The sequence below is a fragment of the Seriola aureovittata genome, chromosome 17, assembly GCF_021018895.1.
Source record: "Seriola aureovittata isolate HTS-2021-v1 ecotype China chromosome 17, ASM2101889v1, whole genome shotgun sequence".
NCBI classification, from domain to species: Eukaryota; Metazoa; Chordata; class Actinopteri; order Carangiformes; family Carangidae; genus Seriola; species Seriola aureovittata.
In genome coordinates this window covers 11,418,572-11,445,378 of record NC_079380.1, presented here as the reverse complement: position 1 = coordinate 11,445,378, position 26,807 = coordinate 11,418,572, and the positions used below count along the sequence as shown (strand labels likewise).

Below are 26,807 nucleotides of genomic sequence, written 5' to 3'. Positions count from 1 at the left end.
TTAGGATTGGATTCAGAGCTTTGGAGGCTGATGTACTTAAATCATGACCAGCCATAATATAAAAGGTAAGAGACAGAGAATGCAATACAATCTATCACAGCTCCAAAATAGTTGTTGCTGTCTGCAATACAATTTACTCTCAACACATTGTGCCCGCCATAGTGTAGCCCCCAAAACATTGATTCTGTTCATTATTGCGCCTAACCTTGCAGCCCTGGCCTAAATTGGTTGCAGTCTGTACTCTATTGGCTTCATCATCACAACAACACTGCAGCGCAGCATAGACTAACAGTCTGTCATCCTCTGCCTTCCTCCTCCATGTTTCTCTGTTCCCTCCTTTCCCATATGAACCCTGCTGGCTGCCTTTCAGCGAGCCTCGGTTTATTCTAATGAAATGGTCGTTGGGTGGGCCCGGTGTCAAAGGGGCTCATCAACGGCCTCCAGGCTGTACACACAGGCCACAAGGACACACACACACACACACACACTCACACGCACTCACACGCTCAAAAGCCAAACAGAAACAGTGGCTACGCTTCACACCCTGCAAACCCTGCCTAGGGGGCTTCATTAACTCTGACCTGCGCTCCCCAGCCTGCCTTCCTGTTTACCAACTCTCTCTGCCTCTCCTTCGCTCTGCCTCCCTCTCTTTCCTTCTGACTATGAAGGGTGATTGTAGCAGCGGGAAGCCAGAGCAGCCAAACCCTAGCAGTAGAGTCTGTAGTACAAGAGGCTATTATGACCACAGTATGAATGAGGTATTAGGCATTAGGCATTAAGCATTAGGCGTATTTCTTGAGATTAGGCATTATCCTAGTCTGGCAAGAGCAGGTTAGCTGGAGTAAGAGCCATCTGGGATTATGTGAGATTGTTAGATTAATAGATTAATTCCTATTTGGGTGCGGATGGAAATCTTGTAGTCATGATCATCCCAGTGAAGTCACTAGGCAGCGCAGTCACTTCTTTACCCTACAAACTAGCCAGATGGCTAATGAAACTTACCTTATCGGGGATTAAAACCCAGGCTGTAGCTATCATACTCTGGCATGCCAATTACTACCACACATACAGAGAAATACTGCTGTAATAATTGGCTATTTATCTCCATAATCCCTTTCCCAGGCACAGGTCAGCTGTTACTTGTCAATATGAGGCAGCAGTATAAAATGATGAAAGCGCCAGAACTTTCCTGAAAATGACAGTAAATATCTCCCATAAGTGTCTGGCAGCAATTTGTGATCGACTGGTAATGCAATTAAAAGTGAGCGCTGACAGCTTTAGGCTAAATTTAGACTTTTCATTTTGGTTGTCTTCTACGATCCGCAGTGTTTTGATGTTTGATGTGACAGCATCATGGTGATGGTTAATGTACGACTTTGATGATCTAAACACCCCCTGCCAATGGTTGGCAGCTGTTTCTAAAGTGGTGTCCTCATGGTGTTTGTGTTTTTTGGTTTGGTTCTTAGCTACAGGGATCTGAGGGCTCTGCTGGCTCAAGGCTTTGCCCAGTCCACAGTCATGGCCTGCTCACAGGACTGACTGCTGAGAGCATGCTGCTTTAATTGAATCCCACACCTGTTACTGGCAGGTGCAGCATGCAGGCAGCAGGGGGCAGAATGGAGCATGGCATGGTACCCCACATCCATGCTGGACAGCTAATGGGCTTTAAGGGTTAGTGTGTGCGCATGAGTGTGCAGTGAGTCTCCTGATGGTATGCTCTGTGTGTGTGTTTCGTGTATGTGTGTGTGTGTATGGGAGTGTGTGTGTGTGTGTGTGTGTGTGTGTGTGTTTGTGAGTGTGTGAGTGTGGACGTGCATGTGTGCAGTTCAGAGGAGAGAGACAGAGAAGCAGACAGAGAGAAGAAAGCGTGAAGAAGGATGTGAGCGTGTTCTGTGTGTGCAAACAAGGAGAGAGAGAGGAGCGGAGTAAGACAGAGTAAATAGGTTATTTCCTGTGAAATGAGAATTAGGAGTGAGTTAATCTGCTGAGGAGTGACATATAGTGACAGAGAGAAGAAGAGAGAAATAAGGAAGGAGAAGGGAGGGGCTCCCATTGTGTTTCCGCTTCCTTTTAAACTACAAGGGGGTCAAGTCATGGGAGTAAAAACACAAAACAGTACAAACAGCCGTGCACAGACATATACACACAGACATACACCCTAAGGACTCACACAAACTCTCAGACAATGCACACATGAACACACTGTCCAGACAATGGAAGAGGCAGGTGTCAAACCGGCACCTTTATCAACCCAAACATTCACCCCAGAGAATACCCTTCACTGAGACCAAAAAGCTGGCAACAGCAAGAGATACCGTCCATTGAAAGGAAAGTCTTATCTGCCTTGGAGTGAAGCTGACACTGAGTGACAGGAAAGTTGGTCGGGACATGGTTGCAGAGGCTACAGGCTGCAGATACAGTAGACGACAGAGGGGAATACCCTATACTGGCTGACTGAGGCTTGAGTGGTGGGGTAACAGTGAGCCTGCACGGCTGTAGCATTAGCCTAGCCTGCCACCACCCTACATGTCCCTGCCTCCTCCCTCCTGCTCTGAATCAGGCCTCCCTGAGGTGCTGTCTCTTCATAATGGTCCTGAAACCAACCGCTGTGTTTTATATTCATGACCACCTGCTTCACTCACTCACCTCTCTGTTCTTTGGCTTTTAACAATGCAATGACTTCTGCGTGTACAGTCAATCCCCCACATCTCCCTGTGCTACTGAATACGGTGTCTGCAATGCCTCGGTCACATGACTGTGCTTGTGTGTGGTGGGTCATTCCTAATGAGGTGATGTTGCCTGACTCATCGTCTCTATAGCGACCGGCTGCTCTCCCTCTCTTGCTCCACTCGCAGCCATTCTTTGTGTTTTCCTGTCACACGATGCAGTGGTTTCTTCCTCATTCCCTCTCAATTTTCCAAATCACAGGTAGAGAACTGTTCGTGTGAGCAACGGTTTTGTCCTTGCACGACAGTCTCCATGGAAATACCAGGACTGTGCACAGTCGTCTAACACTGCTTCCTTCCCTTGCCCCTTTTCCTTTAGAAGCAAACAAACTGGAGGTGAGAAAAAAAAATATGGCGGACACTTGTTTGGTTGTGTCAGCAGTGATAAAGGAAATACTGTAATGATGTGGGTATTATGCTCCCCTAGACTGTCAGCGAAAAGGGTGAGAAAAGGGACAGAGACAGTGATTGGAAGACGGAGAGGTGGCTGATGCCGACATAGTCTTAAAATAGCCTGACAGTAGGTAGATTGACACAGTGTTGGACAGTCATTGAAGAGATCTCCTGCGTGTGACATCATCACCGCGCGATGCATGTCATCCCAATCCCAATCTGTCAATCAGCTGATCAATCAGTGAGGATTAATTCGACAGACATGGGCAAAACACAAGTCTGGAATGTTAAATCAGACATAAACAGAGAAATGTGTGTTTAACAGCAGTGAAGGGATGGAGTACGGTGGGTAAGGGCAGGAGTGCAGACAGAGGAAAGGGGTATTCGTTTTAGTGTTAGTGGGAGGAAGAGTAGTAAATAAATATAACCAGTTGGGTGAGGTGCAAGCAGGAGGAGGAGGAGGAGGAGGAGGAGGAGGAGGAGGAGGAGGAGGAGGGTTTGTAGCTTCCTATTCCACCACAAGCGGGGAAAGTGAGCTAAAATGGCTGCTTGCGGTGGGAGAAAAATGTGAGACAATGATCCATGTTAATGAAAAGCCATGGACACGACACCAGACAAAGAGGTCCATAAACCAGTTAATGGCAACCTCTATAAGAGTTAATTCCTCCAACATATGGATCCAGCCATGGGGCCAGACAGGGAAATGGCTGAGGTTGAGACAGATGTGAGTAGGGGAGGAGGTTCAGGGAGAGTTGAGGAGGGTGAGGACCTGAGGGGGGGGGGGGGGGGGGGGGTATTGGCTCATTGGGAAGCTGGCACTGATGGCCACTATACTCTCAGTCTGACCTTGGATATGGGTCAGGTCTATCTCTGCTCTTTAAGACGCTGGTGATTGAGGTGCCTGGCAATGCTGATTGGGGCTCTTTAGGAGTGCTCATGGCGGGGGCCCTGCTGCATGAGAGAGGCCTTTACAAGCAGCTGGAGAGGATACACCTCCCTCCCCCCCCAGCCCCCTCCCCTCTCCTTCCCCTTCGGAGCTGAACACATAAGGAACCAGGAGGGATTGACTGATGTGGACGCGGGTAGAAGGGGGGACAGTTCACAGTGCATGTGCAACAAAGAAAACACAGAGGTGGTGGTGACAAACTGTAGAAAGAGAAGGGGGGAGGGAGAGGAGAGGAGGAAAAAGAGTGAGAGTGTAAGAGATGCTCAAAAAGAGCCTGCAGCTGGTTGTGATGGCCAGATGTGATCTGAGAGATAAACCAACCAGAGAAAGGCGAAAGAAAGAGAACAAGAGAAGGGGAAGGATGAGAAACACAACAGAGAAAAATAAGCAGAGATAAGTAAGGGGACAGTGAGAGAGAAGGAGTTAAATGGAAGTGTGACCCATTGAAATGGGAAGAGAGACAGAATGAGAGAAGGACACTGAAGCACCTGAAAATGGGATACTGTAAAAATGATCTGAGAGCAATTTTGGCCATTTACTGTGTTGTCTTAATGTGGTGTTTTCTTTTTCTTTTTGCTTTGAGTTTACAGCAACGAGAAACTTTGAATCGGTCCTGAGAAACTAAAAAAAAATAAAGTGGATAAAGTATGGAGAAAAAGGAGCAGCTGAGTGATGCAAAGAGAGAGAGGAGGAAAATCTTTCTTAGATCTGGAGGGACAAATAAATCGCAAGAGCGAAATGAGCGGAACAATACTTAGGAAATGCAAATGAGAAAAGTGCATTATCAGGTGTGTGTGAGGCAACGGCGTGAAGAAGGAGTTGGTTTTTGAAACGGATGGAACAAAGAGGAGAGATTTGCCATCCATGAGATGATAGAAATGTATGCTGTCTGTAAGTCTAGGCTGAGATGTGCTACTTCGTACAGGAAAGGAATGAAGTTAATCTCTCGTTTATCTCTCATAGATACTGGACTGACCTCCCATGATGCCGTTTTGTGTGTCTGTGCTGGTGTGTTTGTGTGCATGTGTGCATGTGTGCATGTGTGCGTGTGTGCGTGTGTGCGTGCGTGCAGGTCAGGCTGGTGTCATCAGAACCAAGGAGGAAATCTAGAAGGATTTTAGAGTTTTGGTTATAAGTCAAAGAGAGATAGAAAGAGAAGGGCAGAGGAGGCGATTAGAGATCGAGAAAGAAAAGGGAGGGATATCAACATCAAACATGACCACTACACAAGGTGCTGGGTTAGGGGGGGGTATGGGGGGAGGAAGGGAGAGACAAGGGAGGAGGAGGAAGAGGAGGAGGAGGAGTAGGGAGGAGGAAGGGGCGAGCTGTGGTTGTTATGTTCATTGTGGTCTTTACCTTTTTGATCCACTTCTATTCAAGCATCGGAAAAAGGAGAAAGAAGGAGATAGAAAGATAAAAGAGAAAGACAGTAAGGAAGAGAGAGAGGGAAAGTAAAGAGAATGAAAGAAAAACAGGTGCAGGAAAAAAGAGAAAATTGAGATTAAATAAAACGCTGTCCTTTCTCTCTCTCTCTTTTTTTTTTTAAAGCAAGTTATCTGTCTGTGTTATGGTTGGCTACTCAGAGAAAGGATGGCTCAAATGGAAAATGAGGAGGGGAAAATGGCCTGACCTGGGTTTAAATCCATTTCCATTTCATTTCAGCTTTATCAATAATCCCCCAACAACACAATCCAACCCCAACCACACACTCTCGGCCCCCACCTCCACCCCTCTTACTGCCACATCCCTCCCGCTTTCCCTTGTGCCCACAGTGCCGCCCCAGGAACCTGTTGGAGAGAGAAAATGAGGAAGAACATCTTTGTGCTTGTGGTCCTATTCAGCTGTGGAAAGAGACGGAGTGGGAAAGGCAGAGAAGGAGATGGGGGATGGTAGGTGGAAAGGTGGAAAGTGGGTGGTGGCGATGTCTCTATCTGTGGCTAGTTGTCTTCGGAGGGATCATTGCAACCTTCTTTCTCCAAGTGCAGTCTGTGTTGACTTTAGAGCGGCCCCCTTCATCTAAGGAGAGCGGTGCTTTTGGCTTTGCTCAATTTACAGAGTCAGGATGCTCGCTACAGAAGCAAGCAAAAACACTCAACCCATCGACCGTCCAATCAATGGGGAGCTGCCGGCTTGCCTGGCCGATGCTAGCTCATCAAAGAAAAAGAGAACAAACAACAGGGGAAAGGGAGGGTTTGACAGACTGGAACGTCTCAGAAACACAGAGAGAAACCAAGAGACACTGTCGGGGGGGTGGGAGGGGGGAGAAAAAAAAATGGGTAGACACGAAAGAGAGATGAGAGAAATGTCTACAGCGAGCTCATCACACACAAATCAATAGGTTGGTGTGTTGAGTCACACCCAGGACTCAGCAGACATGAGCAGGTAAGGCGTGGCTCCCTCGGCATCCCGTGGCGCTGTTTGGAACCTGCTTGTGCTGCTGCGCCCGGGGAGGTCCGTGAGCAGCTGGAGACTCGCGGAGGAGTGAGAAAAGGATCTGCCGCTCCTCCTTTCACATTACAGGCACTGGCACACGCCTTTCGCTCTGTGTTTGCTGAGGCACAAGTGGCGTGCGAGTGGATCGTCACTTCTCTCGGGACAAGACGTGTCAAAAGGCACTCGGCTGGTGGATCCCTGCTGTGAGCGTGATTGTCGTGTGTGTATGTGTGTGTGTGTGTGTGTGTGTGTGTGTGTGTTGAGGAAAGTCTGATGTCGCCCGGGGAGCCCTGTGAAATTGTCACGACACCTCGTAGGGTTGCCCATAATGAAGGAAAAAAGGTGAGAGAGAGAGAGAGAGAGAGAGAGAGAGAGAGAGAGAGAGAGAGAGAGAGAGAAAGAGAGAGAGAGAAAGAGAGAGATGTAACGAGTGAAAAGGGAGTGTTAGCAGCAGTAGCCTGATCTTTGTGGGGGATGGCCTTGCATCTTGGCAGCGGTACAGCAGAGGCAGCATCGGCATCAGCAGCCACACTGATCATTTATCATCTTATGCCAAGATCAAACTGGACAAACAACCTCCATGAAGACCTGGGGAATGGCAGTCATTTTCAGCCTAGAGGGGTAAACATGGCAAAGTTATGAAAGTGAGTCCTGTGAAGCTAGGGCAGGGGGCAAGAAAGCATTACATCCCCGCCACCAAATGCGAGTGCAATCATTAGCTCCAAGGTTAGGGGAGGGGGAGACTGGCCATCCAGGGCTTTCATCCTCACTGAAACAACTGCAGGGGGTGCATGGGAACACCAGAATTCAGCAGAGCTTGAAGACGTGGAGTTTTTCTTTTTTTTTTTCCCCAGAGGAAGCTACTGACAGCAGAACTTCCTCTTCGCTTCATGCAAGTCTGAGGTTACATGGTATGCTAAATGAATTGTTCTAAATGGGCCGATGAGTATGTTTGCCTAAACAGGAGGAAGATAATGTAAGATGAACAGCAGTGGTATGTAGAGAAAGAGAGAGAGAGAAGGAGAGAAAGGAAAGTTCTTCAATGCTGCAGAAAGGGAGAAGAAAAAGAAAAAGAAGAAGAATAGGGGAAGTGGAAGACCTCAGTCTGTTCACTCCATTTCTTCTGCTCTTGGTTGTCCTGAAATATAGACACTAAACACGCACACACACACACAAGCGCGCACATACACACACACAAGCACGCGCACACACACACACACACACACACACACAAACACACACACACACACACACACACACGCGCACAGAAAAGAGACAGAAACTCATCAAACTGTCCTCACAGAGAGCAGGAGGTTAGTTTAAGGCCACCTTGGTTGTTTGTGTGATTCATTCAGCATTTCTCTTTCAGGGCCCTTTTGAGAAATAAGCCACTGGCCTCTCTCCCCTTAATCACTCTGCTCAGCGCTCTCTACAACCCTATCAATTACTCCCACACTAATGAGTACAGCTAGAAACACACCCCCTCAAATACACACACACACATTGTTGAAGTACTGCGGGACAACTTAGCCTCCTCCGTCTCTTTCACACTGCTGAGAGATAGTGTGTCCTCTCCAGCTTCTTCCGTCCTCTCCCCTCTCTGCTTTCTCTTTCTCTCGCTTTACATTTTTCACAGTAGTGTCATCCCATTCTGCGGCGTGAGAGAAGCCTCCTGCTTCTCATTCACCAAACATTTATGAGCTCCACGTCTAATGGTGCCCCTATACATATTAATAGAATTTCATTTTCAGCTACATCAAAGTGTTTCCTCTCCTCCCCTGAAAACTTGTCATATTACAATGCCATTATTCCTTCTACTGACAAACTCTTCCAGACAAGTCAACTATCATTTCCAGGGGCTTTGTGTCCAAAAAGCGATGTCTTGTAATGAATAGGCACTACTGAATACATTTGTGGGGGAAGAATCAATTTTATAAAGTGAAACAGTGGCAGAGCTACAAAATATGAGCGTAAAAGTGGAGAATATGGAGTTACCTAAGATGCTCTGCAGATCCTGTAGTGTACAGCGTGAATAGGGACTTTTAAAGCCAGTTCTTCAGCTACCTGTACTGTGCATATTAACAAGATAAATCACAGCTGATGAAATAGCAGAGGCACAACACTAGGTGTAATGGCTCTGGCATAGCTAGCATGGATGACCCCATTGAGAGCATTAGGAATCAATAATGACGTAGCACAGTGTCCTGGAGGAGGGGGGGGGTGGTGGGTGGTGGGTGGGGGGCAGGCAGGTAGAGTTCTCGGTGTACATCTGTGTTAAAACAGCAGTGTAGGGTTTCCACTGCAGTAAGTACACGCTGCAGCTGTGTGCATGGATCTGTGATGTCTTAATGGAATCCAGCAGGCTACAGCAGGCTGTGACAGTGTGAAATGAGAGTTCAGTTGAGCCGTTTTGTCTTGCTCTGTTCCGGCTGGCAAAAACAATGCTATGTGGCGGGGAGGCCTCGCAGGGCTTTTTGGCTCGATGAGATATGATTTGACTTGTAAGCGGATGTTGTATTTTGCCAAGGCGATCCCACGCGCAGCAACACACACAAACACTCATATTCCGGACCCTTGTGTGAGTTCAGCCAATAGAGGTGTGTGCGTGTGTGTGCGTGTCAGCTCAGCTCCGGCTGTCACCTCGCCGTTTCAGGTGACTGGTAACATGGCGCCTGTGTGACACGCACATAGAGGACCCCGTCACATCACACACACCCATCAACATTGCTGTCACAGCATCTCAGCTGCTGTGACACACAACCTTTACATATCATCTCTCTATTGTTCACCTTTTTGTCAAGACAACTGGCGGAAAACATGCGTCAGCCTTGGATGATGCCAGAGTGCCCAGTGTTCCCAGCCAGACGTGAACGATGGGGCATTACCAGAGCGATTAGCAGCAGCAAATTCAATTAATCTTGACAAATCTCTGCTGAGGCAGAACTGAAGAGAGCGACGCAGCCGCTCTCCTGGTAATTAAAAGTGGCCGAGTTGAGTGGCGTGCGGTGCGACGGTGACTAGGTTTTGGGATGAACAGTTCCAGCTCTGAGTCTGAATGTGTCAGGTCATATTTAGTTTGTCAGCTGAGCACAAACACATAGAGCAGCCGCAGTGAGCGGGTTGTGTGCGTGTGTCACGCGTGCGAGAGAGAGTGTGTGTGGGATGAGAACAGCGGCGGTTGTGTTTCTCCAGTGGAGGAGAGTGGCAGAGGACAGGGGTAATTGGCTCTTCTTTGTCACCTCAGACAGGAGGGACTTTTCATCATAGAGGGATCAGCTTCCAATTTTCTAAGCCGCGCCATACTTCAGACGCAATCAACAAAGTTTTTTTCCAAACACGGGGAGGAAAAATGCAAGTCAGCAGCTATTTAATCATCCCTTTGATTGCCTCGCGGAGAGAGAACAAGCTCCCTTGTGCAGTCAGAGGGAAAAAGACAAGGTTAGAATGCTTGAGGAGAAGGCGGCAGGTACAACCAAGCTACACTACCTATGACCCCCCCTACGGACCATACAATACAGGACACCAAGCTGCAGCACAGGACTAGCAGAGGACTAACAATCGGACCCCAGCTAACATCGACTGAAAGCCAGGTGAGGAGAGGGAAGAGGAGACTTGAGAAGAATACTTGTTGCCACTTGGAAGGCTGTGAAGAAAAGCTTCACACCAGAGAATAATCCCTAAAGGCAAGACACCCAGCCAACTTCTTCTTATCTGTGACTGTAGCTGCAACCTGACTCAACAAAGTCTCTCTAAAGGTAAACCGAGGGCACAAAACCACTGAGCAGAGGAAGGGCAAAGACTGAAAGAGGTGCTTTGAAGTCCCTGAGTTTCTCTGAGCCTCCCCCATCAGAGCTGAATGGTTGAATGGTTTGAATATTCGTTCCACCTGTAAAAGGAAAAAACAACAGAGACAGCGGAAGAGACGCAACAGAATGATAAGACGTGGCAGATTGATGGACAGAATAAAAATAGAAGAAGAATGAAAGAAATAGGGCAGTGGATGGAGATTAAAGACCTTGGAGTGCAGATGGGAAGTAAAAGAGAAGCAGGATACAAGAGACGAGGAGTTAAGAGAGGTGACACTGACTGTGATAGATAATAAGCAAAGGGAGGATGAGTGAGGGACCTCCGAGAGAAGACATGAAGAGGAAGAGGGAGAGGGAGAAGAGGTGAGCAAGGTTAGCGGCTTGGCGTGGTTCCCGTGGCTCGCCACAACATCTGCACCTGAGGACAAAGCAGAGAGAATCACCCCATACCCCACCTGCACCCCAAGAAGACCCATGGCCCCCAGTTTCCCCTCCACCCCACCCACCCAGACAAACCCAACACCCTCATACTTCCCTCCACCCCTTCCTGCAACCCAGTTCTGCCTCTGCCCGGTGGAGGGGAGCACCACTGTGCCTCCCCTTGGTGGAGGGGAGCACCACTGTGCCTCCCCTCCAACCAAGTGCTCCTGCACAGTGAGGGGATCAATGCTGAGAGTAATAATACATGAGAGGGAGGAGGGGAGACTGAGCGGAGATTTTCACATGAGCGAGGATCAACACAACACCATATAATCCTTGCTGTGTCTGCTCCTTCGGCTGTGTGAGTGTGCACTTGTTTGTGTGTGCATGCTTTCTTGCTGGAGGAAGAGTCAGGGGAAAGAGAGAGAGCAACTGTGAGTCCCCTCTTTTTTGCGAGCGTGAGGTAGACTCATGTGTTTGTTTGTGTGTGCAGGCGCGTGTGTGTATGTCACACCTCCACGCAGCTCTGAGCAGGACCGCGAGGAAGTCAGCCGTTACCATGGGGACATTAAAATGTGTGGCGCTCCAGGTCATGTGGTCTAAAATAAGCCCTTTGCTGTTTGTGTTAACATCCCTATTGTGAGGTGCGGCATACACACGACGCCCCCTGCCTTCCAGTCTCACTGCGCCCAATTTAAATTTTTATTGGAAATCAGGGACAGCAAAGGTGTTTGGCACCAGATAAAGGCAGTGGCATGCCCCATGGGTCAATCAGTGTGCGAGAGTGGGGCGGTGTGCGTTACACTGCTGTGATCACCAATAAGGGCTGACCCCGTTTTTGCAGTGGGTGTGTGTGAAGTGCTTATCGGACCATGTGTTCGTGGAGCATCTTCCCCCATGTGAAAATCCCTCTCAGCTACTGGTGCGTCGCTCTGTCGATGAAGAAAAAAGGTTTAGCGCTCGGTGTGAGTGTGTGCGTGTGTGTGTCTCTGTGCAGTGTAAGTGTACGAGAGAGAAAGAAGAGAGAGAGACAGAGAGCGGGTGAAGATGACTGTCTGTCTTGTTTTGTTTTGCTCGTGTTGAAAGAAGCCAAGAGAGAGCAAGTGTGCACGGGTGAGTGTATGAATATCATTTGTCGTGGGTTTTTTTTTTTTTTTTTTCGGGGGGACTGAAGAGAGGGCAAGAGGTTCAGGTGGGGGGTAAAGGGAGGGATGGGAGGGTTGAATGGGGTGAGGGGGGTGGGGAGGTGCGAGGGGGTGACAGGGTCTCAGTACTCACTGTAAGGGACACACTCGTACTGGATCTCCAAATACTTGTAGGTCCCTGGGCAGGGGTCTGGGAACACGTCCGACCCCGCTACCACCACACACTGAGTGCGGTTATTACACCTGCGAGAGGAGACAGATTGGGGGAGGAAGGGAGAAAAGAGAGAGAGAAGGGAGGAAGTAAGTGATAAAAAAAATAACAAGTGCCATTGTAAGAAAGACAAAGAGGAGTGGGTAACAAAAAAACAACAACAAAAAAAAAAAAACATCTTCAGGCTCTGAAAGATGGAGAAAACGGTAGGGAAGGGAGTAATTTCACACTAGACTAGATCATGTGACAGCTGCCCCCGAGGGGAGGTGGGAAACAGAGAGGGAGGGATGGGGGGGACAGGAAGGGGGATGAAGGATAGAGAGAAGGAAGCAGGGAGGGAAGAGGCAGAGAGAGGGCGAGTGACGTAAGAGCCTCCTCTCCTGGGGGATTGTGAGTGGGAGCAATTAGAGGTGAGAGAACAGGGAAGGACGAGGGGGGCTATGGCAAATACTCTACACCACACACACACAGGGAAAACATTCATATGCACATAATACCTAGATCTAAACCACATCGCTGCATGCCTTCTCACGTTTGCTCACCCCGAGAAACACACACACATACACACACACAGAAGAAAAGATACACATCCGCACACACATACTCACTTATTCTCGTCACATAATCCTTCTCGATCCAGCTTTTAGCATCTCTCCCTCTTGCTGCCTCTCCCTCCCTTCATATCTCAAATCTCTGCTGCACTCACTCTATCATCTCATCATTTCTAACAGTCTCCCTCCTTCCTTTAACCCCTCAATTCACTTCTTCAACCTCCCCCCCTTCCCTCCTTGCTTTTTCCCCAAGCTAGCACCCTGTGCCTCCATTACATGTGTGATGGATAGCTGAGAGAGGGCTTCCATTGATCTGAGCTCAGAGGAAGCAGATGCTGAGCACAAACACAGAGAGCAGCTGTAGGAAGCCCTACAAATTCTCTTGCAACAGTCCAAAACATGTGCATACTCATAGACACACACACACACAAACACACAAACACACACACACACACACACACACACACACACACACACAAACACTTGTGCATGTTCGCGCAGCCAAACATATACACCACCATACACCGAGATGTGTAGTGGTGCTCTGCACAGAGCAAGCGTGCTGATTTCAGTACTCCACACAAGACATCAACACCCCAAGACACCAACACCTATGAACAGGCAGGAAATTCTGGACAAACCATGTTGTGAAATAGTATCCTGTTTCCTCGGACCAATAACAAGCTCTGGCTCTGCACAAACACATACACAAGATCCAAACAGATCAATAATTACCTCTGTGACATTATCTTGAAGGCGTCTGGCAGGTAGCACTGCACGTTCTCCATCTGGAAGGGGTCTGCGTCACAGATCTTGTCGTCAGTGCGGCCGTAGTTGGCCGTCTCGATCATGATGACATCACTTCCAGGGCAGCGCAGCTCGATCGGGTAGCCTTCGCACGCCAGCTCCCGACGCATCAGGCCGAAGGGCATCATTGACCGGCTCAGGGCTGGAGCGGAAAGAAGGAGAGAGGCAAAGTTATTGATAATTCAATGAACCTTAACACTTTTAGGAGGCACTTTATTATTCGACCACATTGTAAATATGATGTGTGCTATTTGACAAGCGCAGGCGGATGGAAAGCGGTTCCTATTGTCCTCATGTGAAACACAAATTAGCAACTATCGACTGGCCTTCACTGAGTAGTAATATTTCAGAACAGTTGATACACAGCCTGTTGGAACATCACAGATCACATATTGGCATGAAGCATTTGCAGCAATACCAGCTTCTCCAATGAGATATTGCACCACTTGTGAAACAAACTGTGAGGAGTTCCAAACATTAACAAACTCCTACACACAGCCAGGCAGCAGCTCATCATAGTCATCCCCACACCAGAGAAGAACTGCGTGTCCTTCAGAGCATCCTTTCGTTTATTCTACCTCAACAAAGTGCCAGAGCAGCACCTTGGGATTCATTCTGAATAGGAGAAAGCAATAATAGAACAAGCATTAAAAAAAAGAAAAAAAGAAGAGATTTAATGTCTGTGTGCACCTTCACCTCTGGTGTGTACAGCATCTACACACCCACTGCTGTTAATCAGCCATCTGAGAGGCATGTCAGTGTGCTGCAGTGGTCAGCGATGGGGCTGTATGTGGAAAAGCATCAGTAGGAACAGCAGGGTACTCGGGGTTAATCGCTGCACCAGGCTGAGAGGCATGAAAGAGGGCTGCAAAGAGGCACTGAGAGAGAGAGACGCTCGCCGTCTCTCCAGCTCTCTCTATAACTGCATACATTCCCGACTGCCTCTATAGTCAGTGTCACACACACAAAAAAAATAACAAAATGGCTGCCGACTTCCTTTACAGTCCAGGTGAAGGGAGGGGCTCAGGCAGAATAGACGTATAGAGAGTGAGTGATGTGGCAGTGAAGTCATGTGTGGAGTTGAAGAACAACCAGTGTTTCTCTGCACTGAGGCTCCTGCCAGTGACTGAGAGAGCTGCTGTCCATGGTCCTGAACTGACAAAACTTCTTTGGGGAAAGTAATATCAAGTGTTGGAGCTGTGTCAGAGGCAGTGGTTGAAAAGTCTAAAAAATCCTTCCTAACCACTTTTCCTTGACCTCAACGGAAAATGTCGTGTGGTCAAGGAAAGACGTGAAGGAGGATTCCTGAGGATTTAGGAAAATCTGACTGCACTTACATCATGCTAGGTTATTTCTTTTAACCATCTTTATTTAAAGGCTGTGGCTCAGGAAGTAGAGTGGGTCGTCCGTGAATTAGAAGGTCGGGGGTTCGATCCCCGGCTCCTCCAGGCCACATGTCGAAGTATCCTTGTGCAAGATACTGAACCACTTTGCTCCTGAAGGCTGTTCCATCAGTGTACGAATGTGTGAGTATTGTAAAGCGCTTTGAGTGGTAAGCAAGACTAAAAAAGCGCTATATAAGTGCAAGTCCACTATTTACCATTATAAACACATTGAAGATAAATACAGTGACAACGTCAATGCTGTAGGCCTACAATTCAAGTATGGTTCCCTGTCCAATACAGAATTGGAAAGGAAAGGATGTTTTCAGTTTATACAAAGGGTAGATTTAACCATCACTCATAGGAGGCTACAATACAATAGATATTGTTGTAAACAAAAACTAATAATGATTACAACATGACAGGGAAATACAAGTAGAGAAAGTTTGTCCATAACTGGACAGATTTGAGTGAGAAGAAATCTATATTTATGGATTTGGAGTTCAACCAAGCATGGAAGGATTTCCACAAGTTTTGGATCGTGTCACAAGCATAAAATAGATGCTCTGTTGTTTCTACATTTATGTGACTGCTGTGGTGACACTACAATGGTACATCGCTTTAAATGTTGCTGTCACAAAGAACTGTAAAGGATGGTCCAGTGTTTCCTATGCTAAAGGAGTTAGGAAAGGAAGCGCTGAAGAACCTTTACTTTTTGACCAGGTCTTATCATGGCTGCCACTTAGATACTTCTGGGTCCTTTCATTCAGTTATGAACCTACCAACGCAAAAAAGACTATTTGACTGCAGCCAGAGATTGGCAGGTGTGGACCTGACCAACGCCCTGAAGGAACAGAGGGCTTTGACTGAGTTCTCCTCTGCAATGTCAGGAGGGAGGACATGCCATATATTAGGCTAATAGTGGGCATACTGTCAAATCTGAACAGGAGAATACTAGCTCAAGTCAAGCAGGGTGGAATCTAGAAGATCTTTCTTGATAAACTGAGGCTGTCACTACACAGTACCCCACCCCCACCCCCCACCCCCCACCAGACGGTCTCAGCAGCAGACGAGGGCACTGAGTCAGCCCCTCTCCCCTACCACTGTTAGTGCTGAAACCCACAGAGCAGAGTTGTTTTCCCTTCCTGACTCTGAGCTTGCACTGCTTAGGTTTCAGCCACTGCCCATTCAGGAGGAGTGCCCATCTGGGTCAATGTCAATGTCAGTCATCCCAGACATGCTCCGCAGCGATGCGCTAAATGATTCACTGCCATTGGACTTGCTCATATTTCTAAATGCCACCCATTTATACAGCGAGGACTTGAGTTCAGTTGTGTAACTAACGCCATTAAGGCTGAATGACTAGCACAGACAGACTTCAAATCTTTTATGCCTCGCCAGCATGCAGTGCCTGTGCCAAATCACAAAGGCCTAGATGCAAAAGCGCATACTAATTAAAGCACACAGAGATGCAAACAGCAGGCGAGGCCAGACAAACAAGTCCCCACACAAATGCAAAAATCCACACAAGCAAATTAGCACATACGCAGACAAACGGGGCAGATGAGTGTGCACGTTCACAGTCAAGCACACGCATTCTTACATGCATGCATACACACAGAGTCCTGGTGTCACAGTGGGATTACAATACATAGTGTCAGTGTGTGGCCTGTTCTCTTAACTACCCTGTGGTGTAAGTACACAGCAGCGTACAGCTGGCCAGTGATTAGAACCACACAGTGAGCCAAGAGGAGAGTGAAACTGAAAGGGCCCACCAGGAGTGATCACACTCATTCCACTTACACTGTGGACCAACACAACAGGAACATTAGCCCCTAACAGAGGGGGCAGATCACACTTTAAACATATTTTACATACCTAACACACTTTCTGTGGTAAACATTTCTTGCTATTCAGGGCCATCTGCTGCCACGCCGCTGAGCGCTAACGCAAATAGCGTCAAATGAAGAGCTCAGTTTTTGGGCAAAACAGCCCAAGAAGCTGTTGATTTAATTTCTTGGCTGTTGGTTAAGTCAGGACTAGGCTGTTTCAACAGCAGTGAATAAATATACAGATCATTTCTGCACTGTTTTGATCAATAATGGGCCATTTCATAGCTGGTGCTTATGCTGATCAGCTTATGTTTGTGTAGATTATTTCAGCTTGTTACCACCACTGTTTCACCATCATGTTTGGTATATAATCATTTATTTAGTCAAAGTCTTATCAAGTGCTCTGGGGGAAAAATCTAATGAGTGTATTCAATGTCAATAAAGTAAACTTAGTGAAAAATAAATAAATAAATACCTCACCACTCCAATTTTACACTGAATGTGATGTATGAACCCAAATCCATTTTCTTTTCCAGGTATTTCCTTTTCTGGCCCAGCTGTTACGGTATATATTTAGCCATAATTGAGCACAGCCATTATTGAGTCGGTACACCTCAACGGTGGCAGCAACCATGATAACTAGCCTATTTCTGGCACCATTACAAATCTCTTCTTCTGCCATATTGTATCGTATTTCACACCAACATATTTCACACCTACGCACCCACTGTTTGACAAGTTCCGGGTTTAAGGTGGAGTTCACTGTGTAAATACAGCGGGACGCGCCTTACATAATGATTTACGCTGACATTTTTGAACAGCGTATTCACAAACAAAGTGTGGAACTTAACTTCAGGGATTCAGTGTCTATGTGTGTGCGAGAGAGAGTGAGTGTGAGAGTGTGTGTTTGTGCGTGTGTGTACGTGCTTGTGTGTCAGCCAGATGGCCTGAGGCCTAGCTGGAGCTGTGGCTAGCTCTGAGCTGAGATGAGATGAGCAGAGGATAAGCTTGGACTGGCCATGGGCTACGATTGTCCTTCACTCTGCAGGAATCCATTAAGGTTTCAGGGTCTTTTCAGCCAACACACACACACACACGGCCATTTAGTCGTGCCTGTCAGACTCATAATAGCTGGATGACAAAGTGTCTTTCTCAGCAGCAGCCATATGTATAGGTGGATCTAATCCCTCACTGTGAGACTGTGACTCATCTCCCTTGGTATATAAAACTGTGTTGTTAATATCTGTCATCCGCAAGAAATGGTTACCAATTGTCACACAGACTGATAATGATATACAGTAAGCCAATTCAATAATTATATGAGCCTATTTGCATGGACATGGCGGTGTGCAAGAAACAGCAATCTCACACACACATACACACACACACACACACACACCCTTGTCTTACCTCAGTTGTGAGGAAACTCGCTGCCACAATGCATTCCCTAGCCCTTTACCTACAATAATAATACAAATACATGTCTAACCCTAACCTCACAATGATGGTTTCAAACCAAAATTTGTCCACCCAACAATAGAAAGACATGTGCGCGCACACACACACACACACACACACACACACACACACACACACACACACACACACACACACACACACCAGAGAGGGGCCTGGTGTCACTCCAGGGCAGCTGGTGTGAGGGGCTGAAGCGGTTGGCTTCATAATAGAAGCTTCGTACAAATTAAGAGCAAGAGAGAGAACTGATTGGATTTGACTCATTATCCTCACATAGTAATTAAAGCCTGCGGGTGGATAGATGCTTGGACCCTCAGTCAAGAACATAATTTTGCAGTCGCCAAGCTAGTCTTTGCGTACACGTCTTCTTTCTCTACCATTACGAGTCTCATTTTTTTGCGAAGATCCAACATTATTTGGAGACGAGTGGACATGACCTGCAACCAAAACTCAAGAAAAAGCTGAAAGAAAATCTTTTTTTTTTTTTTTATGTCGAGTCTGAAACTACATTAGAAAAGAAAAGTTCACCGAATGAATAGACAGATTTCTCTTCATTGAAACAACTTTCCATCATCAGCAGGTTGCTTTCAAACATAAAAACATTTTGATGTAAATGTCTTAGACAATTTGACCTTGGACTGTGTTATCACAGATCCTCTATAGTGTGTTTTCTCGGAAATAACTTAATGAGAAGGTTTGGCCTTGCAGGTAGCTAGAGACTGTGATAGCAACTTTGCAATTGAGTCACAATAGGAGAGATTATACTTGTGGAGCTTTGTAGCCCTAAGGCTGACTTGTTAGCTGGCTGGCTGACTGTCTTTTGGGGGCTGAAATGTGATCAGCCCTTCTTAGCCCCTCTGTCTGTTCCAGCAGTCATCTCCTAATGCTACTCATTAGCATAGCACTGAAGCATAGTACCAGTGCAAGGAGTATTGGTAGTTGAGAGACTGGCTGGCTGCTGATGAGGTGAGATTCTTGTTATATTATCATCCTTAAAATGCACTTTAAGTGGCATAAAGGCTAATAGGTGAGTATCTTCTTTTTGCCCAGAGATAGCAGTAGAATATTTAAAGTATACCGCATACATCTACATATGCCCGCTTATTCAGCTCTGGCCAAAAAAGCTAACTCCCTCATGAGTTTCAGGTTAGTTCCTTAGTAAAGCTGGCGAAGAAGAACAAGTAATTTTACAGTCACTGGACAGAACTGAGAGGTCTCAGTGACGGGAACCCCTCTCTAGCAGAGAATCATCCCTACCAATTTCTCCAGTACTTTATCAGCTTAGTGCTGTATCTTAGCGAGTCACTTAGCGTTGCAAGTTAGCGTAATGACTCGCTGGAGCATGGCTTGTCAACACAGACAAGCTGAGGCGATGTGGCCAGAACTGTCACATCCAGGCAGCCTTCAAGCTGAGGAGTTGTGACAAAGTGACATCCTGAGACAAACCTAAAGGCCTAACATGAGGGGATGGGGGCAGCGTGAGCTTGTGGGACAGTGTGTGTGTGTGTGTGTGTGTGTGTGTGTGTGTGTGTGTGTGTGTGTGTGTGTGTATATGAATGAGAGAGGGTAATGCTGGCCTCAAAGCTAGGAGGCTATCTCATCTCCTATGAGTCCTCCGCCTGTCAAGCGGAGGAGACAGAGGAGATGAGATGAGGAGCGACTGTACGGGGAGTCACCAGTCGTGCTATAAGGTCAGAGCACAAAGCAGCACCAAAATGACACACATCCACTGCAATCGAGCTAAGTCAAGCTAACACACAGGGAGGGAGGAATGGAATGGCACAGCGAATGAGACGGGGTAAAAATAGAAAAAGATAGAAACCATCAAACTAGATGCTGGCAGAAGATGAACATGACGACCGTTCTTTGTGGAAGCACAAGGTCACCGACATAAAAGGAGCAAGGCAGGCAGATTTGTGGGAGAGGACCTCCTATTGTTCTGATCTGCTCACCGCAGACAGCCTCTCTCCTCAGCAGCCAAGTCCTTTAACTGAACTGAATTACAGCACAGCCCCATAACATTACATCATTCATAAGAGAATTAAACGTGGCCCCGCTGGAAATGGGATACACGCACCCTCATGCAACACATACTGCAATGATGCACATACACACACCAACATCCTCGCAGGCAGACATACACAAGCCCTAACCCTCATTCATCCTCAACCTTGAGAGAACTCTCAATGTGTGTTGACAAACTTTGCTGGGGGGGGCAGGACTAGCAGGCATAGCAGAGCGATTAAGACAGGTGGCTAAAAAGCCACAGAGACACTGAGCACACACACACACACACACACACACACACACACACACACACACACACAAACTTGAGGAGGGAGGCGAGACCAGACGTGCTCATACTGTCAAACCACTTCATTGCTGGCCCTGGCGCCTAATTATGCAATAAAAGTGCCTCAGTTGGGGGGTTGGGTGGGGGCAGTGTAGCTGCGTAGCTCCCAAAATAAAAATTGGTCTGCCTAAAAAGTAGGAGATTCACCCGGTGCACAATATCCTCCGTCTCCCCAGGGAGGGGAGCTGTGCTACAGCACCAACACAACTCTATTCTGTTCTCTGTTTCCAGCACATATCACAAGAGGCAGGCAGAGAGAGTGAGTCAGACCTAGATTCATATAAACACTGTGGTGAAGTAAATCTGCAGGTGCTGCAGGAAAAACAGCCACAGGGATGAGGGGAGAATGGAAGAGAGAGAGAGAGAGACGCAGAGAAAGGAAAGTGAGAAAGATGGCGAGAGACTGAAGAGAAGAAAAACGTGATAAGAAAAAGGAGCGAGAGTGAGAGATAAAGTGTGGAGGAGAGAGGGGGAGACTGAGTGAGTACCATGCAAGGCCTGCTGTCAGCAAGATGTGTATGTGCATTTGGAAGAGTTGCAAGTCGCATCCAGAGACCTGTTAGGAGAGATGAGTGTCAAAGCCCAGCCCTGCCGCTGCATTAGACACTTAATTAACCTCCTTATACGCTAAGCCAAAGTCTTGAACGTGTGGGCAGTGTATGCCTGTGTGTGTTTTTTCTGTGCATGTTTATGAGCTGATCGATGTGTTTGTAAGTATATGTAGGTAGATGGAGTGTGCAGCATTTCTGTACCTTCATGTTTTATATCTATAGACGAAAAATGGGTGTAAAATGCGACTGAATCCCTCTTATCCGTACATGCCATCCCGTTCACCTGCAGTGCAATGAACATATGCTGTGTGTTTCCTCCTCTTTGTGATTTTTTTCGTTTTCACCTCAGCACCATCCCTTGATCCCTCATCCAATTTCACCCACCCGGAAACTCTCTCATTTACCCTCCCCACCCGTCCTCGTCATCCAACCCTCATTCTCTCCATGTCTTCATTCCTCCCTCTCGTCCTGACCCCTCACCTCCGGTTTTCCCCCATTCCCTTCCCATCCCTTTCTCCTCCTGTACACCCCTCTCTCACCATTTTACCATCCTCTCCACTTCTCCGTCGCTCTCCCTACATTGCTCTCTCTCTCTCACTCCCCCAGCTCCACTCTCTCTGCCCTTGGCTGCCAGCCGTAAGCTGCTGCTGGTAATTATCAATCTGCAGTCCACAAAACACACGAGAAGCAAATGCACATATTCTCTAGGACCATGACATGCTTTGACACGAACACAACAGCACTTTTGCACATGCTCTTGAACCAACACACACACGCACAAACGTATGCACGGACGCACGCACGCGCACACATACACACACAGAGTCCTTCACGGCTACAGAGCCTCAAAGTTACGCAGCAAGGCCCTGAGAGAAAAGAGGCAGCTATCACACGACTGCACAAACAGGAACACAGTCCCCAATCCTTTATGTAGGAGCTTGTTTGCAGTACACAAATCAATGTACACAAACTAACATACCCTGACGCACAAAACTACGAGCAAACACAAACAAAATGGGCACACAAACACGCACGCACGCACAAACACACCAACACTGTGAACGAATGAATAAACAAAAACGCACAGCCCTTGTATGCACGCAGACACATGGGAGCGGCATGCGTCATCTTCAAAGGGAGGTTTGAAAGAACACACTGCCACTCCGCCCCGACCTATCCCACCTACACCCGCCCGCCCCCGACTCCCAATATATGTTCAAAGGCCATCCATTAACCTTTCACTCACACAGTCCTCTCTGTGATCTACTGCTCTCAGCCAAGAGCTTTGAAGAGCACAGCAACCCCTGGCACCAGGGATTGAACGAGGGAGGTAGCAAACAAGAGAAAGACAGAACGAGGCAAAAGGAACGAAAGGAAGGGAATGACAACGACAAGAGATGTGCACTGTTAACAGATAGCAGGCACAGGGTAAGGAAAGGAAAACAGAGGGGGGTGGTGATGCTCTGGGAGGGAGGTTGAAAGTGGGGTAAGGGGGAAAAGGAAGAAGATGGAAGAAAAAACAAAACAAAGAGCAGGAAAATGGAAGTGATAGAGGGGCCATGAGATGGGCCAACAGACAGATAGAAGGCCGCCAGAAAGGGGGGGAAGACATCACAACACAGAGAAAGGGAGTAATAGCTGAGGTGTTAGAGGAGAGGAAGCAGAAAGATTGGATGAAAATCAGAGTCGAGTGTTTGGAGTGAGAGAAGTGCGAGGCATGGACTGCTGCTAAAAAAGACGGGGAGGCAATGAAAGCTTGAAAACACACACACGAGAGGCAAAGATAGAGAAACAGGGTGAAAAAAACGGCTTTACAGCAGTTCTTTATTGCAAAATCCTGATGATATGCAGCAATATTCACAGCTGCTGGATTAGCAATTAGTGTCAGAGAAGCCTGCGGATTTCATCTCTTTTGGCAGAGGAAAACATAGTAATATAACATATTCAAAGGTCATTTTCAGACAAAATGAGAGCGTTTAGTTGTCTCTATAAACACATACACAACCAGCCGGTTCTGATGGCCTTGGCCTACAAAACAAAAAGCTGCAACTTGTCTGTATATTTCTTCGGATTGTATACATTTAAGTCCAGCGTCTGTTTGTCATCTGTCTGCCTGCGACTCTGCAACTAATACTTGTATTAAAGAAAACTGTTAACAGGAACAAATTGTTTTACTGTTTTATCCGGTGAAACAACTCTGCTCTTGACGATACTTCAGAAGCTGACACACGTCATGCCAAACACGTCACAAAGATGTGAAATATACAGTAATTGAGGGTTAATGAAAAATAAAAATTCAGCACATCTTTAACAGCGGCAGGTGTAGCACATAGGAGAAGAAAGTGTGTCTGGAAGGTTATAAAACTGTTTCAATGTAATTCATTATTCTTGTCACGTGATTCTGATCAGCTAATGCCATGCACAACTCCAGCACACAAGTATGCTCAGTTTTCCAGACTTGCCTGATAAGTGAAAAAGTGTAGAGCTAGGGGTTTACAAAACATATATTAAAGAAATACAATATGCTGTTCAGCAAATTATACAACAACAAGAAGTCTAGTGCACATAGCAAGGTTAGCGGCATTGCTGCTTTATTGCCTCCTTTCGAAATATTATTGCTACAAGCCTGTCAGAGAATCAATTCTTATGAATTAGTGAGTAGGTCGCAGTTTTGAAATTATCATTTTAATATTATAGTATTGAGGGACTGAAAGTCTACTCTTTCTCTCTCTATGTGCAAAAATTCAATATTGGATGTGGTATCAGGTCAAGTATTTTTTAGATCTTCACTCAGAATTTTAAATCTAGAGTTGAGCAACACTTAGACCCAAAATAACTGTCAGCAGCTTCAGTCATAAAAAAGCATCTGGCTCGCAAAGCCATGGTGAATTCTTCATGTGGTCCGCCATGAAAAATAACTACCCATCCCTGCATTATAGAGAGCAAAAATACTGCATTGAGATCAGTCCCCATTCAGACATTCTTCCAGCATCCAATGACAGGCAAGAGACTAAAGCTCTTTGTTGGGAAGATGTGTAAAAACAGCCAGTCCCCCCCATCCTTAAATAATAGCTAGGGGAAAAGGCACAGAAGAAAAAAGCCAGGGAGAGGAGGGGAAGACAGATAAAAATGTCTGCGTGTGCACTAAAGGACCAGGGGCCTTTCCACACGACTGATCTGAGAGCAAAGGCTTAAATACAGGGGAGATGAGAACAGATTCCACCAGTCAGCTGGCACCGGTGTCCTGATATGAGTGGCACACACATGCACATGCTCACACAAATGCGCTCTCTCTCACACACACACGCACGCACGCACGCACGCACGCACACACACACACACACACACACACACACACACCCACCCATCTGGACATGTGAACACACTCATATAAACACAAAAACCCAAACAGACTCTGGCTTGTACACATCACTATGCACTCATGGACATACTGCACGCAGACGCACACACACACACACACACACACACACACACACACACACACACACACACACACACACACACATACAGTATATTACATGTACACTACTTGCAAATTCACACGCAACATGCATTACAGACTGAAAGGACCTACAAATAGCCTTATAATGGTCTGGCTGCCACCAATGGTGCACATAAATACAAACACACACATACACGTACACGGATGCACATACAAACCCGGTGCTTGGGCTGTGCTAAATGAAAGCATCATCACGTACGGCGCAGCTGCCTGCAATGCCTGCCACATTAAGCAAGCCTAATGGGCTTTCAGAGCAACAACACAGTGCATGGGTTGTACATTCTCGAGCATTCTGTGGAATCAGCGGGACATTCTGTTCGTCGGGGTACGCATGTCAGTCTGTCAGGGGGCCTGCCGGGATGGTAAAGTGGAGGAAGTTTGTATACACTGCTATGAATATAACTTCATTTGTCTAGGTTTCTAAGAGTTTGCATTCATGAATGAAAATATTGTTTTTGTTTTCGCGCCGCCACTGCATTTCAAAGGGATTTGAAAGGATGAATATTCACTATGCGAATATGCGCGAGGTCTGTAGGAGAGAGCAGGTAAGAAGTATGTGTGCAAAGCTCACGCTGGTTAGGAACATTTGCGTTTAAGAGCTGCTTCCAGAGGAGAATAAATGTGTGAGCGTTAGGGGTAAATATTAGAATGTGCAGCCAGGAGTAGAGTGAGGTTAAAGCATGGCAGATTAGTCGGGACACCGAGGAGGCGCAGGGGTACACATTAGACTGTGAAGCCATGTGTGATGATCCTGCAGGTTTCCAAATGAGCTCTGATTAGCCTGAGAGTGATTTCAGCAGCTCTCGTCACATCAAATCTCTGCCCTTCCCCTTTAAATTCTACTTCCTCGTTCTCCTTTCCTTTTCTCTCCTCCTACTCCTCCGGTCACACTATAATAGAGAGAAAGCATTTCAGCCAAAGTCTGGCTGCAAAAATTATACACACCCAGACGGTATGGGTGTTCATGAACATGTGTCAACGTGCATGTCTGTGAGCCTGACTCCATTAGAATCTTAATTTCATCAAAGCAAATGTTGTGCCTGTGCTTTGGGGATGAATACTGATAACAGTCAATTGATTATTAATGCATTATTAATACTCCCCAAGTGCCAGGTCACACGGATAGTTGGAGGCTCATTTTCCTTACAAGTACACACATGCACACACAAACAGAAAGCAACACAGTGCCAGAGGCCAAAGGTGTCCAACGGAACAGAGCGTACGCTGCACAAATCCGATGTTACAAAAGCAGCCAAATTAAGATGGGGGGGGGGGGGGGGGGGGGGGCAGCACCTACTCAAATTAGACCGCACCTGGCCAATCAGAGCTTACACAGAGGGACTGCTAAAACCAGTGCTGACACAGGTGTACACAAAAACATTTTCATTTTAACCTCCCTCCCTCCCTCCCTGGGTTTCTTCAACTCCTCCTGCTTCATTACTAGCCCCTCCCTGCGGCGACCGTGTCTCTCCCCGATGCTCCTCCTCCTCCCCCTCCTCCTCGTCCTAGCTGTCCATCACCCAGCGGCTGGTTGGCACAGAGCTGACTGAGAGCATACAGCAGATGGTGCGATGCTGTCTGTGTGGCAGGCCACTAGCAGGACACCCAACAGCCCCTCCTTTCCCTCCTTGGTCCTCTGACTCCCCCTGCAATCCCTGCTCCTTCCCTGCCACACCACCTCCAACACACACACACACACACATACATACACGCCCTCCAGCATCACTCCAGCCCAACCAGGTCACCTGCTGCCGAGCTTAAAACAGCTATGGCGCACACACAGAAACACACACAAAACACAAAATGAAATATCTTATGGTACATGCTACATTCAAAGGAGGTCACACATATGGCTCCATTACATGCACGAATTCCCCCCTTATACTCTTTGCCACGCTCCAACCGACATCAAGATGACAAGAAATTTTATTGACATTCACACATACACTCTCACTCTCACCTCGCTCACACACTCCCTCCCTCTCTGGCTCTCTCTCTGTCTCCTGTAGAGACAGTTTGGTTAATCAAGTGCAGCGTTTCTTGCCTGGTCAGCAAGTCAATATACTGTACTTACAACCTTCATCACGAAGCAAACGTATAAATATTACATCCTTATTTGCAATAACCTGGTCAGGCCACTTACAGGGCGCAGTGAATCCAACAGGAGCTCATGTGCAACATCACAAGCCGACTCAGTGAAGCAATAGGAACATATACAGTTTTGTATATACTGCATACATTAATGAACACGG

At 47.0% G+C, this 26,807-nt stretch overlaps 1 protein-coding gene across 3 annotated transcripts in view; it reads right to left on the bottom strand.

Annotated features, from left to right (window-relative positions):
- Positions 1-26,807, bottom strand: part of adgrl1a (adhesion G protein-coupled receptor L1a) — a 141,702-nt gene that overhangs the window by 24,724 nt on the left and 90,171 nt on the right. For 2 of the 3 annotated variants that reach the window (XM_056400918.1, XM_056400917.1), the window contains 3 exons: positions 13,367-13,580; positions 12,003-12,112; positions 5,422-5,436 (listed from right to left, as the gene is read on the bottom strand). In XM_056400918.1, the coding sequence (XP_056256893.1) occupies positions 5,422-5,436; positions 12,003-12,112; positions 13,367-13,580 (339 nt within the window). The remainder of the gene's footprint in view (positions 1-5,421; positions 5,437-12,002; positions 12,113-13,366; positions 13,581-26,807) is intronic. The other variant, XM_056400919.1, reaches the window with a different exon arrangement.